A 15,348-nucleotide genomic window follows, 5' to 3' on the forward strand; every position below is an offset into this window, starting at 1 on the left:
ATGTAAAATAGTTTATTTTAAATCCTACTTTTGAAATCTTGATAACCAAACAATTTCGAAAAAATTTCAAAAAGTGTTTTAACTTTAAACAAGCTTTTTGATAAATAGATAAATCAAACCGAATAAATTCTTAGAGATTTTTAACCGCAGTGACACGAAATACTTTATTATAATGAAAATTATTTTACAAAACACTGAGAGATGATCTTGTAGGTACTTCAATACAACAACAAAGTGAAAGCTGCAACTTGATTGAAAAGTTGTGGAGGCAATTATTTGTCAGGCATTTTGTTGTCGATGTAGCCTATATGCAAATGGTCCAAGTCTCCCTTTGTACCATTTTCTTATTTTATAACTTAAAAAGGGTATGGATATGGGCATTACAATGGAAAGGCAAACGAAGAACAGCCGGATACGTCCAGGTGGGGAAATTGATATCATTGCACTGTCATAGGTGACTGCCATCGCAAGTATAGCAACATACAACTCCCAAAACAAAGGATAATTATTGGTGAGTATCCCGATGGTAATCAAGGAAATGAAAAACCCTGCACTATTGGATAACATGAACCAAATGAAAGTTATAGCATCATGAGAAGCTAAATTTGCTAGACCATTTTTTTCACTAATTCCACCTGGAGGACTTAGGACAGCCTGGTAAGTCGCAGATGCCATTAATACAGCTACCACTAATAAATCAGATCTTACTCGATTCCGCTCACTTCCTTCCCATTCGAATTTGAAGTATTCTTCCCAGTCCAGTACTTCTTCTGGAGACAAATTTCTTGGCGTTGGTGACATATTATTATCAAGTACTGGATGTTCAGATTGGACCGAGACTTGAGTTTCAGCTTGGTGGGAACTTGCAGCAGCGTATTGGAGGACCATTTCAATGTCAGCATAGCCAGTTTCACATGGGAAAAATAGAACAAGATCAAATACAGTTAGGCCCCTTTTGTTCTTAGCATTTGTTTTCAACATCCCAGGATTTGTAACGTTGCACTTCAACAATAATTCTAACATCTGTTCACATCGTGCAAACACAAAGTATTGTTATATTATAATTAAATAATAATAGTAATGCAACAACGAAACACATATGGATCTTATTAATATTTCTAAAAATCTTACCTGACGATTTCTTGTAGCGGCAGCTAGGTGGAGGATGGTGTTTCCATCCTCATCCATCAAGTTTATTATTTCCAGTTGATTGTTGTTCTTTAACCATTCCATCAAGGTTTCAAGGGCTTGAAACTGGTTGTTTTTCACTGCTACATGAAGAACAGTTTCGCCTCTTATGGTTACCTCCAAAATAGAGATGCAAGAAACTGCTAGAAGGTAAGTAATTGTCTCAACCCTTCATTTGGTACAAGCACAATGAAGAGGAGTCATTCCATCCTTTCCCTTGAGATTGCCAAGTTCATTATTGACTTTCAAAAGCTCTAGGACTGTCTCGTTATGGCCGTTTGCTGCCGCCATGTGAGTTGCACCAAAACCATTTTGGTTTAATTCCTTTACATATTCCCCTGCATTACTTTTGTGTTTGATGATTTCCTTTACAAAATCAGAGTGCCCAAACATGGCTGCAACGTGCAAAGGAGTGTCACTGCTACTAGTTGTTACACGCTCTAGGATAAGAGGATCATCATGGAGAAGTTGAAGAAGAAGTTGAGTGTTTCCTTCTTTAGCAGCCACAAACATTGAGGAATCCATTTTTTTTTTTTTTTTTTGTTTTCAAAAATAATAATCAAAATACTAATAATCACACAAACATCTATTAGTCAATTCTTCAACTAACATGACGTGTGGGTCCTGTGAGAAGAGGGAGCAAAATTAGGTAGCTGAATACGCCAAGAAAACAAAAATTTCTTCATCTCCCACTGCAGAAAGTTTAAAATTTCTTCATGGAGTTGGATGAATAGGGTAGCTCTCGAAGTTGAACGTACCTAGAATTTTAAAGCTGTGCAAAGGAATTCAAACAACATCAAATTTTTTTCAAATTTAGAATCTATAGTGGAGTCAATTCTATCCTATTAGTCACGCGGACGTATCATTTGATTATCACGGAGAAAAATGAAAACTCCCAAAAGTTTGAAAATTCTAATTTCTACAGTGTCTCTTATTTTGCCTTGGTTAAATTTAAGTATCTATATTTTTTCTTTTTTTTGGGCAAAACTTGAACTATACATTCATTTAGTTGTTTTTTTTTTTTTTTTTTTCTCTTTTTTGTTTCGGGTGTTCTCTTAAGTATTAAAATAATAGAGTTTAACTTGCAAGTTTAAACAAGAGTCAAATTGAATCTCCAATTAAAAGTATCTTTTGAATCCTAAAATATGTGATTAGTTCTTTATCCGCAACAATCCTAAACTAGGCCTAAAAATATCTTTCTAAATTCTTGGATCAAGGTTTAGAAAATCTATATTTAATAATTAAGTTTCAGTTATGATTAATTATTATAAATATGAGATTAAATTTTATAGTTTTTGCTTATATATCAAGGTTTAAAAAATCTATATTTAATAATTAAGTTTCAGTTATGATTTAATTCTTATAAATATGAGATTAAATTTAATAGTTTTTGCTTACGTATCTATTAAATGAAAATTTTTCCATCTTCTATATCGGCAAAATACTGACATTTAGAGATTACTATGAACATGGATTTAGAAATTGAGCTAAGAAGCTAGCTTACTAACAGCTTATCAGTCTTCTTCCACAAGTTGTATTAAGGATTAGGTTTTTTTTCGGTCATCTCGTCAAATCCTTCAACTTAAACTTTGACGAAAGGAGCTAAACATGCAATCAATCCAGTGAGATGTTCCTCTGAATCATGAGAGCCAACCGCAAAAAGAACTTGTAACTTCCAAAATCTATAGTTTTCCCTAGTCAATTTCGGGAAAATAACATGAAGAGATGAAGAATATATTGACTGCGAATTTGCAAAATTGACTGGTTCAGTAATCACTTTAATGCTTGAATTGTCCTGTAAAGAAGATAAATTTATGAGCATTATAAGGTCTAGTAAAGTCATGTTTGAGGAAAGATGTTAGTAAAGGTCAGAATATCAAATCCCAGTCTTGTTTGAGGGAAGATGTTAGTAAAGGGTGAATGGTTAGATAAGCCGTTAGTGCTTAATTACTGTTTCTGTTAAGTAGTTTGTTACTATAGTTAGAGCAAGTGATTAGTTAGTTACTGTCTAGTTATAAAAACACTATAAAAGTGTTACTAAACATGTGTATTCTCTTCTAAGCTCAATACATACAGATTTCCAAAAACTCTTTTCTTGATTCTTTTTCTCTGTTTTTGCTCAAAAGCTCACAGAGAGGATGAGGGTTTGAGTGGTGGTGTTAGTGGTGGTTTCCGGTGTCAAAATTGACTGAAATTTGGCCTAAAAAAGGGGAAAATGTGCAAAGGGGTAGTGGTCGTTGGGCAATGATTTAAGGGTGCACTAGGGAAGGAATGTTAGGTGTTTTGGAGTGGGTGATGTGGGGAATCTGATGGAAGTGTCGGGGGGCTCGGTGTAGTGGGTAATGTGGGGGAAAACGTGCAAAGGGGAAGTGTTGGTGATAGTGAATAAGAGAGTCCAAGGGCAGTTTTGTAAAAGCACCTCTACTTCTATGTTAGATGCCATCTGTCACTAAAGACGTCCATTTAAGGGTCGTAATTTAGAATTTATAAAATCAGGAATACAAATCTTGGATTTCGCTAAACTTTGGGTGGGAATACATCGTTTACTCTAATATATTTATATTAAAGTTATGATTGATAATGTACTGTACTTGTTATCAGTGAACTCAAATCTGAAGAGAAATCTTTCAATTGTATGATATATAACCTGCTTCCAGCAATATTATACGTAATTATACTCTTTTTAAATCTTTACATGTAAACCGAACCGATAAAAACAGTATAAAATAGTAAACCTAATGTGGTATATATATGTCCAGATGTTACCTGTAGCACTCGCATGTCTCAAGGCCAATTAACAATTAACCTTTGCTTCATGGGGCTTTAAGTCAACTTATTATAATTATTTTTAACGTTCTATTGACTATCATCGCAACAACAAATTTTGCTGTCTCTTTTGACCGTCCACTCGTTACTCAGGATAGAGGCATGGCGCTTCCATTTGGCACAGCCACTAATAAAAAAAATTCTCTCTTTTTTCTTAATATTCTTGCTCTGAAATAGATATATACTGTTACGACTCTTATAAATTATGCGTGGGCCGGCCATTGCAGTACAAAGCAATTTTAAACAATTAATGAATAAGCCCATATAATAAAATTACAAACATGGTTTAACCCATCTTAATGTGCATAATTGCATGTCCAAAAATAAAAAAATAAAAAAATAAGAACTCAAGTAAACTCAACAACAGAAATCATTGTTTTAAGCCTCATTTTTTATTTGTCAGCAGATGACATTTCTCTAGAAATTTTTAACAACAATGAATTGAATATAAATGTCTCAGATATGTAATAACAAAACCTTAACTAATTTCCTCGGAATTCCTCGGAATTATTAAATTCAACCTTCTTTCAAGATTTGTAAAATTATCAGAAATCTGAGTTTAACTTGGCTATACTACTCCCAGTTGGGTCCTCCTTAACTAATAGATAAATAAATTTTTCTGATACAAGTACTTCTATTCTAGCCTCCACAAAAGTCCAATTATGAAACGATACAAGTTTCTTTTATTAAATAATATTAATATTGGGTTCACCGTTCACTCCATCACAACCGTTGAAAGAATCTGGTCAAGTTGACTGAGTAAAACGAAGCTGCCTGTGAAATACTGAAACCAATGAGTGCCACACCAGTTGAAGACTTCTTATTCCTCACCTATATTGTTATTTTAATGAACATCTCTTGAATCTTCGAAACCCTTCTCCTTCCTCAAAAAAATGGCCGTCAGCTGCAGCACTAACCAGCCTCTTCTTCTCCATTTCATCATCATCACTATATATTCTCTCTCGTGATCCCATTCGCAAGTTCTTTATCCCTCAACTATTCTAAATTCGATCCCTTGTATGGCGATAACATGAAGTATGAGAGAGATTATCCTGACCAAAACGGTACCATTCAACTAGTCTCAAGAACGGACATGACTGGTCGTGCCACTTGTTGGAGTTGTCGACTACTTTAGCATTAATGGGTAACGGAGACGCACTCGGGGGTCCCGCTGTCCGGTCAGCGGGCGGGGGTCGCAGGGGCAGCGCCCCCGAGCCCGTAGGCGGTTTTGGGCTTTTCCATGTATAACCGCTGTAGGATTCCTTTTAAGTTATTAATTCCTTTTTGGGTTGGGCTTAGGAATAGGAATTCTTGTAAAACTAGGTTTAATCCCTTAAACCTAGTATATAAACATACTTTTCTCTTGTTATGGGTGTGAGAACAATTCATTCATTGTAAACGAGAGAAATGAGGCATATTGCAATAATATTGACTCAGCTGGACGTAGCCTACATTGGGTGAACCAGGGTAAATCACGCGTATTACTTTCTTTGTTTACTGTTTGTTTTGTTTAACTATTATTATTTTGTTCCTGTTGCTTCTCTATTTCGTTCACCACTTATAGTAAAGCCCTGCCGCTTTGGGACAAAACGACGAGAAAACTCACAGATTTCACCACCCATTTCTCTTTTGTTATTGATTCTCAAAACAGAACTTCATACGGAGATGGATTGGCGTTCTTCCTTGCCCCTGGAGGTTCGATAATTCCTACAGTTAAAGGTGGAGGCTCTTTCGGTCATACAAAAGATGACGAGCCTCTAAATTCCACATCTAATCCGTTTGTTGCAGTGGAATTCGACATCTTCTACAATATTGGTTGGGATCCGATTCCGTCAAGTGATCATGTAGGCATTGATATCAGCTCAATGAGATCAAGCACCAATGTTTCGTGGTGGAGTAGCGTCGAGGGTGGACAGAGAAATGAAGCATGGATCAGTTACAATTCTAGTACACAAAATCTGAGTGTTGCCTTCACTGGCTTTAGAAATAATGTCACAGTGATGCAGTACCTCGATTATGAAATAGATTTGAGGCTTTATTTACCTGAGTTGGTCACTTTTGGCTTCTCAGCAGCAACAGGAAGCCGATATGCAATATTTAGCGTTTACTCTTGGGAATTTAATTCAAGCTTAGAAGCTGCAAATCGACACCACCAAGTGATAACTCGACTCCTATCGTCGAGAGAGAAAGCAGAAGAAGAATAAGTAGAGCAGGACTCGCAGTGGGATTGAGTATAAGTGGAGCTTTTTTAGTTGGAGGGTTGCTTTTGGTTTGGCTTGCTGTCATACGTAGGAAGAGACACGGTGACGCTGATGTAGATAGACATGGGTTCAGCGAGTATATGGATGATGAAATTGAAAAGGGAACCGGACCCAAGAGGTTTTCGTTCAAGGAATTGGCCGGCGCAACAAATAATTTCAACGATGAACACAAGTTAGGTGAAGGAGTGTTGATGTAGTGATGCTTTGCTGGAAATGTTTCAAATGCTCAAGTCTGCAAGTTTGTGTTTGGAAGATGCAGACGGTTACATGCAGCAGTGTTCTTAACGTGCATGGGAGTGTTTTTGTGTAATAACTCATTTAGAAAATTAAGGGTATTTAAGTAAAGTGTATTAGAAGTAATATGTGTGATGAAATTTGAATTTTGAAAGCTGTAATATCTGCTGTAGTTGGTGTAATTAGCAGAGAGTTGTTAAGTGTTATATACTGTCTTTCTTCAATGAATATGATAAGCTTCTTTTGGAAAACTTTTACGGTGCTCTGTTTTTATTTTCTCTTGTTATCTCCGGCTGAAACCAACAAGGAGGCTTTGGCGGGGTTTATAAAGGATTTTTGAGGGAATCAAATTCTTATATTGCAGTTAAGAGGGTTTCAAAAGGGTCTAAACAAGGGGTAAAGGAGTATGTGTCAGAAGTAAAAATTATTAGTAGATTGAGGCATAGAAATTTGGTGCAACTTCTGGGTTGGTGCCATGAGAAGAAGGAACTCCTCCTTGTTTATGAATTCATGCCTAATGGCAGCTTAGACTCCCATCTTTTCAAAGAAAACTGCTTATTGAAATGGGAGATGAGGTACAAAATCGCTAAGGACTTGGCCTCAGGATTGCTATATTTGCATGAAGAATGGGAACAGTGCGTTGTCCACCGAGATATTAAATCAAGCAACGTTACGTTGAACTCAAATTTCAAGGCTAAGATTGGAGATTTCGGATTAGCTAGGCTTGTAGAACACTCGAAAGGGTCACAAACCACAGTTTTGGCAGGAACAATGGGCTACATGGCTCCTGAATGTATTATAACAGGCAAGGCTAGCAAAGAATCAGATGTATTCAGTTTCGGAGTTGTTGCTTTGGAATTAGCTTGTGGGAGGAAACCAATAAACCCTATGGCAAAAGAAGGTCAAGTCCATATGGCGCAGTGGGTTTGGGAACTGTATGGAAGCGGAAAACTTCTTGAAGCTGCAGATCCAAGACTAAGTGAAGATTTTGATGAGCAACAGATGAAAGTGTTGATGATAGTTGGGGTGTGGTGTGCTCACCCAGATGAAAATCTCAGGCCTTCAATAAGGCAGGCCATTCATGTGCTTAATTCTGAAGCTCCATTGCCGGCTCTTCCACCAAAGATGCCTGTGCCAACGTATTTAGCACCTTCAGGAAATATGCCCATATCTGTACTTTCGATTTCGTATGGGGCCATTTATTCAGAAGGAGGTCAAAACCTTAACCAATCTTCAGTTCTAATCACAACACAAATTCCTCACAGTTGACATCATCTTCTGGTGCTTCTTCATCCGCAGCGCTTTTGAACAATACACATTAAATATTTCAGTACATGTGTTTCTTTGATTAATTTAAGATTTCTTTTTTTAATGAGAAATGTGTGATGAGACTTTGGATGGGCCACGATGTTTGCAACGTGTCATCAAAAGAAATCCAAAATATCATATGCATGAAAACACGTACGCATAGTCAAGCTTCTATTCTCTCCTGGCCAAGGAATTTAGGAGGGATTAACAACCACGTGCAGAAACGAGTCATAAGTAGTGGTAGAAGAAATAAAAGTTGTTGCATTGATTTTCGCTTTCCCCTTTGTTATTTGAATTTATTTCATTATGGTGTTAAGGACCTTTAGCTTCCACAACATATGCTGAAAGTTTGTTAGATTTATTTGTATTTATTGCTCATGGACATCAATAAAGGATATCAGATATTTTAACCCAATTTCTTTGTGTGGTCTGTTCTCACCCGAAGAGAATACTTGTAATTAATTGCTGTAGTACACAAATCCTTGACTGGGACGTATCAGCGGTATCTGAGCCAGGTTACAATGGCGTCCAACAAAGAGAGGATCGAGGCTTTGGGGGCCAGACTCGGTGGAGTTCAAGATGGAATGCAACGATTGGAGTTAGGCATAACTAATAAGCCGCATCGTTTGGAGGAAACCATCAACAAGCTGAGATAGGTTTTCTCTTCCAAAATGGCAAAGTTAGAATTTCCGAGATACTCCGGAGATGACCCGACTGAATGGTTCAACCGAGTACCTCAATTCTTTGAATTTCAAAGCACAATAGACAACCAAAAGGTATCTTTAGCATCTTTCCACCTTGAAGGAGAAGCCAACCAATGGTGGCAATGGTTGCGTCGAGCTTACCAGGAGGAAGGTCGCTTGGTTACATGGGAATCATTTGAGGAGGAACTGTGGGCTCGTTTTGGACCTACAGAGGGTGAAGATTTTGATGAAGCCCTATCCAAAGTTTGACAAGTCGGATCCCTTCGCGATTACCAAGAAAAGTTCGAGAGGCTAGGTAATCGGGTTTACTGTTGGTCACAGAAGGCGCTCGTAGGATCGTTCATGAGTGCTTTGCGATCCGAAACTTCAGAAGCAATTCATATGTTTAAGCCTAAAACCTTGAAGGAGGTGATAAGCTTGGCTCGCATGAAGGACGAACAACTACAGCGGCAAAGGAGGATCTCACACCAACCACTACTTACTCGCACCCCGTCAGTTCTACCAACACCAACAAAAGCTTCACCTGTAAAGAGATTGACTTAGGATGAGATGCAAAGAAAACGTGTACAAGGACTTTGTTTTAATTGTAATGACAAGTTTACTGCAAGACATAGGTGCCAAGGACCTCAACTGTTATTGCTGGAGAGCCACACCGAAACCAACGAGATTGTGTGTGAAGAGGTTGTGGATGAAAATTCGATAGAGAACCAGCATACAGATCTGATCGAACCAAAAATTTCTTTACACACGCTCATCGGTTAGTCCATCCCTCGCACCATGCGGCTTAAGGCTCAAATTGGCCATCACGAATTAGAGGTGCTCATTGGTAGTAGATTCACGCACAACTTCCTTAGTGCTAAAATAGCACATTCTCAAGCAGTGGCCCTGCAACTGCACTCACATGCGTGACCCCTTCTAGGTCCCGCATTAAGCTATCTATCCCTTCATCTGCTGCATCATCCAGTGCTTTGAACTATGTAACATACTCCTCTCCCACTTCACCCCTAGTAGCGGTGAGGAAGGGACGGACGACTCCCTGCAATAAGAAAAAAAAAATCAAATTTAAGCCACATTTAAAAGCTAGTGCATATTCAAAAGATTAATCCTTTAATCTTACTCGAGCCATTTGAATTTTCATGTCTATTTTGTCATAATCCCAATGGGTACACTTCTCGATGTGCCACTGCAACATCCTAGAAAATTGCGATCACTCATCTAAAGTCTTCTTTCCCCCCCACCGCCTTAGCTAGGATAAGGGCAGCCTCATACATCCAAGCCTACATTGTAAAAAAATAGTCTATATCATAATTAAAACACATACAAAAAAATATAACAAAAAACTATTAATATTTACTTGCATTGCCCATGGAAAGCCAAACAAATTGTATGTGCTCGGCCTATCCTTCCCGACAAATTGGCAATGCTTTAACGTCATGTCTTTTTCCTTACAGGGAGTCCATGGTTAGCTGAAATGATACCTGTCCCCATGGATAAAGCATTAAAGAAGTCCATGCTGCTTGCAAACTTCACCCAATCCATATTAATTGCTTTTGTTGAGTAAGAAGTCATTAGGATCGAATGTACGAACCATACCAAACACATCTTGAACCTCTCTGAAGAGGTATACCCACCTTCTCCTAACCTCTCCTCTAAATCGCGTCCTGTAATAGACGCCTTCCGCCACCCCCCCCCCCCCCCCCCCCCCCCCCACCCCCCCCCCCCCACCCCACCCCCCCCTCCCCCCACCCCCCCCCCCCCCCCCCCCCCCCCCCCCCCCCCCCCCCCCCCCCCCCCCCCCCCCCCACCCCCACCCCCCCCCCCCCCCCCCCCCCCCCCCCCCCCCCCCCCCCCTCCCCCAAAAACCTTTTTAGCCAAGTTATCGGCTACCCTACTCTTTTTATTCTCTCTTGCCTCCGCATCTGGAATGCCCCACATCTTAAGCCTATCATTAAGGATATTCCATCACCCAAAACGTAGTGGCTTCCATCCACCACGAACCACATTTAATTGTTTTTGGCTTTTAACTGAGTGCAACCACATATAAGCAGTCTTGCCCCCAGAACGCTTTTTTCCAATTTTCTCCAATGTTCACAAAATGACCAAAACAACTCTCTTTGAATCGGTCCATACCCTTCTTTTATTCTTGTAAAATCTCTATTATTCTCTAAAAACTTGCCAACTCGACCTAACTGTCACCCTTATGGGAAAGTATGGTACCTTATTGCTTATAACCTCCAACCTATAGTCTTTATAATTTACGCTTTGAAAAATCTGCACAATCAATATAAACTAAATATCAACAAAAAAAAAGAAACCAAAACAACAAATAGGCTGCCAATTTGGGGAATATGGGCTTCGACGACATTAGGGAGTGGGTGTTTTTGGCCTCGAGGGGACCGAAAAAGCCAATGCAAACCCTACAGAGGCTGTTGTGGCAGGTTCCATTGATATCATTGCACTATCATAAGTAATCGCCATCGCAAATAAGGCTACATACACCTCCCAAAACAAAGGATAATTGCTAGTGAGTACCATGATGGTGTGCAAGGATGTAAAAAACCCAGCATTATTGAAGAACATGAACCAAGTGAAAGCAACGATACCATGAGAAGCTAAAATTGCTTGACCTTTTTACCATCTTCATCACTAATTCCACCTGGAGGACTTAGGATAGCCTGGTAAGTCGCAGTTGCCATTAATACAACTACCACTAATAAATCAGATCTTACTCGATTCTAGTCACTTCCGTCCCATTCAAATTTGAAGTCTTCTTCTCAGTTCATTATTTCTTCTCAAGACAAATTTCTTGGCGTTGGTGACATATTATTTTCAAGTACTGGTTGTTCAGATTGGACCAGAACTTGAATTTCAACTTGGTGGGAACTTGTAGAGCTCTCTGCAACAGCATATATGAGGACCATTTCAATGTCACCATAGCTAGTTTCACATGGGAAAAGTAGAAGATCAAATATAGTTAGGCCACTCTGGCTCTTACCATTTACTTGCAACACCTCATGATTTGTAATGTTGCACTTCAATAATAATTCCAACATCTGTTCACATCATGCAAAAACAAAGTATTGTTATATTATAATAATAATGAAATAATGAAACACATATGAATCTTATTGATATTTCTAAAAACTTGCCTGACGATTTCTTCTAGCGGCAGCTAGGTCAAGAATGGCATTTCCTTCCTCATCCTTCAAGTTTAGTATTTCTAGTTTATTGTTTTCCTTTAACCATTCCACAAAGTTTCAAGAGCCTGAAACTGGTTGTTTTTCACAGCAAGATGAAGAGCAGTTTCGCCTCTTATGGTTACCTCTAAAATAGTGGTACAAGAAACCGCAAGAAGATGACTAATTGTCTCAACCCTCCCTTTGGTGCAAGCACAATAAAGAGGAGTCATTCCATTCATTCCTTTGATATTGCAAACTTCATTACTGACTTTCAAAAGCTCTCGGACTATCTCGTTGTGGCCAATTGCTACTGCCATGTGAATAGTACCAAACTTGTTATGCCTGAAAAGGTGGGACTGACATAGAGCCTCGTTAGTAAATTATGGTCAGAGCTCAAAAGGCTATCCAGGTGCGACCACGTCACACCCAGCACAAGTGGCATGGTTCCTGTCAGTGTAGCGGGTGGGCACTAGGCCAGCAAGCGGCTGGAGATCGCCCACATGTCAAAACCCTGTTTTAGTCGAGGAAATCCCTCAAGCAGGTGACCAATGGGACACAGAGAAGGATTTGCACGGCCCCTACCCACTTATAGCTTTCATAATCATTATCTTGAACTCTTTCACTATAAATAGAGGACTTCCCTCTCATTTTAAGGGATTAGCCAATTTTATGCTTAAATAACTCTCTCTCTCTCTCTCTCTCTCTCTCTCTCTCTCTCTCTTGTATTCTCATTCAAACTGTAACTTAGCTTGCTAAACGCGACCTGATTTCTCTCTTATTAACACAATAGCAGTGGACGTAGGATTCTCTTTTGAGCATTCGAACCACTTTAAACATTGCTCTTCGCCTTTTCATTTAATTCGAACTCTTCTAATCACGTGTGACTTCTAAGTCTATTTAGCATTATACACATGCAAGTAGTTAGTGTCAAAATCCAGTATCAATAGTTTGGTGCTAGAAGGAGGGCACTGATTTAGTACCTACTCTCCATTAGAGAAATCTCTGACAAATCGGTCCTATAACAACAAATGGCCGGCGACTTCGAATCTGAGTGAACCAGTCATGGTAATGAAGCAATTTGCCAGGTATAAGAGGACACTTCTCTTGAAGTGCCACCAGTCCAACAGAATATCGTAGGGGATATTCCTTCAAGCTCATAGCCCGACCCAACCATCATGAGTTACCTAGAGAGGTTAAATAATACTCTTTAAACGGTCAGCCGAAGGCTAGACCGATTAGATCAGGTCATGCCACCTAAATCCAATGAGGCAATGACATCGACAAAAACGCCTGCAGGTCATGTGAAAGCACAAAAAATGGTGAAAGCCCATGCTGCACGCATTGCAGCGCGTAAGAGAAAGGGAAAGCAAGTGGCACACAATGGACCCAAAGGCTCTAAGGGATTATTGAACACCGATCGTGCCTCGGGTAAATTACACGTGGCATTGCGACTTAGCGATATGTCGTAACATGAGCTATCCCACGCCATGTCATATGGGCACGCCTTTAAAGGTGCAAGGCGAGGAGATTCCCATCATCAGTGGGTCAGTTTGTACCACCACGGAGGTCGGGAAGACTCCCCAAATCGCTCAATGCTATCACACGGCTCCAGCCAATGTGTGTCAAGATTGGCTTGGGCTCCCGGCCAAGATGAGGAATGTTAGAGTAGATGCCCTAGAGCCAATCAATTATTGTAGAATTGACTTTTTGTAATAATGTTCATTAATCAATAATAAAAGGCCTTTTATTCTATATTGCGTAAATCATAATTATTGCAATATGTATTGATATATGTCCTTAGAATGGTAGAACCGTGACGAGGGTATCAAGTGTTTCAAATCTTGATAGTGAGAACCCTATGAGCACATATGGTGGCCATTCTAGAAACGTCCGTAGCCCCAGTATTATTCTGAAGTAAGGGCACAGATAATACGGTAAGGTTATTATAGTGTTGAACGACCCTGTCGAAAGGCAGTGACTGATCTCATTTGTCAAGGTTGTTTGGTGACAACTTGGTGCAACACATGGGTGCTTGCTATAGGCGATTACACCGCAGCAAGTTCATTGGATTGACCCACCAGAGGATTCCATATGGATGGTAATCCCAGTGTCTATGGAACAAATCCTCTAACGAATGGTGGTGCATGTGATCCTTAGACTTGAGATCACCGGAGCACCTTGTGCACCGATTGGTGTAGTTTGACACTAGCCTAACGCAGTTCTTTTCAGAGTGGTCAATACGGTGGTGATTGGCTGCATCAAGGAGTGTATCAAGACTATGGTGGATTGACGGAGGATTCATCACTCCCAGGTACGAGAGAAGTTATCTCACGGCACAATTCAGTATATGGTAATGACACTAAAACTGTGGCCACAGTGGGATTGAGTTGTTACTCTATCCAGTTTATAATACGGGTCATTGGTCCAGAAACTGAATACATAATATCGAGAGTAACCAAAAGTTGACACTATTTCTATGCCTTTGTCTCGTCGAGATAACATATGATGAAAGGATCGAATTGCACGGTAACCATATCATTGACAGGTAGCTACTTTGCTGAATCTGAATCTATCGGGTGGCCATGATGCCTTCCTAGGGGCCAATCTTGGTCTGTGTATTAGTGAGATGATTAATTGGTGTTAATTGAGATACTACACATTGCCGGTATGATGAAGAGCCTATGGGTCACACACATAGAAGATAATTTAAGACTCAGGAAGAAAGAAGGGCATTTTTGTCTTTTTAGGTGAATGGGTATTTTGGTAATTTCACAATGCAATTAAATTTGCTGAGGTCGTAGCCTTTATTTAATTAAAAAATTTAAATAAGTGAAATTACGTTTAAATATGTGTTCGCATATATTTAATTAAATCATCATTATTGTTAAATGTTAAATCATCATTATTGTTAAATGTTAATATATAGATTAAATATATATTAATTGAGTTTAATTGAGATAATGGTGAAATAAATAAAATATCTAATTAGGGAGTGTTTGGTAACATGGGGTGTTTGGGTTGGAGCCTAAGCCTATTCCACTAGGAATAGGGCAACTTAATTTACTATAAAAAGAAAAGGTATGTGTTAATTAAAAATAGAATTTTGTTTCTCTTTGAAAAACACACATACAGCAGCCCCTTAAACACTCTCCCACGGCATATTCATTTTGCCTAAAAAAAATCAATTTCATTGACTTTTTTTTTTTCTTAATCTTAAAGTCAAAGAGGATCTAGCAAATCTCTTTTTGGTTCTTTGTGATTGTCTTCGTGTGGACTTCATAAGTTCGATCCTACGCTTGGGTCAGTAGCAAATACGTACAAAGACTATTTTGGAGGAGCCTCCAAACGTGCGTATGTTTTTCTAAACTCATGTTTAATTTCTGTAGATTCTTGTATTTATATAAACTATAAAAATTGTACCTTTGATCTAGGCTCAATGGAAACGATCCTTGTTATTATCGTTTTGTTTTTCCGCTACGTTAACGGGTCGTTTCCTAACAAGGAAGAGTCCGACTTGCAGTCTTTCCTTAACAGTAACCATGAGGGTTGAACCGACATTGCGGAAAGTGATCCCTAGGTAGCTCCACTGCCTCAGATTGAGGAACTACAGCAAGCTCTAGATCAGCTTAAAGCTCAGCAGAATGAGCA

At 39.1% G+C, this 15,348-nt stretch overlaps 5 protein-coding genes across 5 annotated transcripts; 2 read left to right on the forward strand and 3 right to left on the reverse strand.

Annotated features, from left to right (window-relative positions):
• Positions 1–201: 201 nt before the first annotated feature.
• Positions 202–1,667, reverse strand: LOC116120088. Its single transcript, XM_031406026.1, has 2 exons — positions 1,132–1,667; positions 202–1,023 (listed from the first exon to the last, which is right to left on the reverse strand). Exons 1-2 carry the CDS (start codon positions 1,231–1,233, stop codon positions 280–282), a joined length of 846 nt encoding a protein of 281 aa, XP_031261886.1. The 5' UTR covers positions 1,234–1,667; the 3' UTR covers positions 202–279.
• On the reverse strand, positions 1,360–1,713 carry LOC116120096 (ankyrin repeat-containing protein BDA1-like). Its single transcript, XM_031406033.1, has one exon. The coding sequence runs from the start codon at positions 1,711–1,713 to the stop codon at positions 1,360–1,362; it is 354 nt and encodes a 117-aa protein (XP_031261893.1).
• A 3,331-nt stretch (positions 1,714–5,044) lies between these two features.
• LOC116120097 (agglutinin-2-like) lies at positions 5,045–6,218 on the forward strand. Its single transcript, XM_031406034.1, has 2 exons — positions 5,045–5,049; positions 5,579–6,218. Exons 1-2 carry the CDS (start codon positions 5,045–5,047, stop codon positions 6,216–6,218), a joined length of 645 nt encoding a protein of 214 aa, XP_031261894.1.
• A 137-nt stretch (positions 6,219–6,355) lies between these two features.
• LOC116120098 (L-type lectin-domain containing receptor kinase IX.1-like) lies at positions 6,356–7,778 on the forward strand. The gene is made up of 2 exons (XM_031406035.1): positions 6,356–6,452; positions 6,874–7,778. Exons 1-2 carry the CDS (start codon positions 6,356–6,358, stop codon positions 7,776–7,778), a joined length of 1,002 nt encoding a protein of 333 aa, XP_031261895.1.
• A 3,535-nt stretch (positions 7,779–11,313) lies between these two features.
• Positions 11,314–12,017, reverse strand: LOC116120100 (ankyrin repeat-containing protein At2g01680-like). The gene is made up of 3 exons (XM_031406036.1): positions 11,844–12,017; positions 11,671–11,757; positions 11,314–11,574 (listed from the first exon to the last, which is right to left on the reverse strand). The coding sequence occupies exons 1-3, from the start codon at positions 12,015–12,017 to the stop codon at positions 11,314–11,316; spliced, it is 522 nt and encodes a 173-aa protein (XP_031261896.1).
• Between the last annotated feature and the right edge of the window lie 3,331 nt (positions 12,018–15,348).

This window comes from Pistacia vera, unplaced genomic scaffold (assembly GCF_008641045.1).
Source record: "Pistacia vera cultivar Batoury unplaced genomic scaffold, PisVer_v2 Contig924, whole genome shotgun sequence".
NCBI lineage: Eukaryota > Viridiplantae > Streptophyta > Magnoliopsida > Sapindales > Anacardiaceae > Pistacia > Pistacia vera.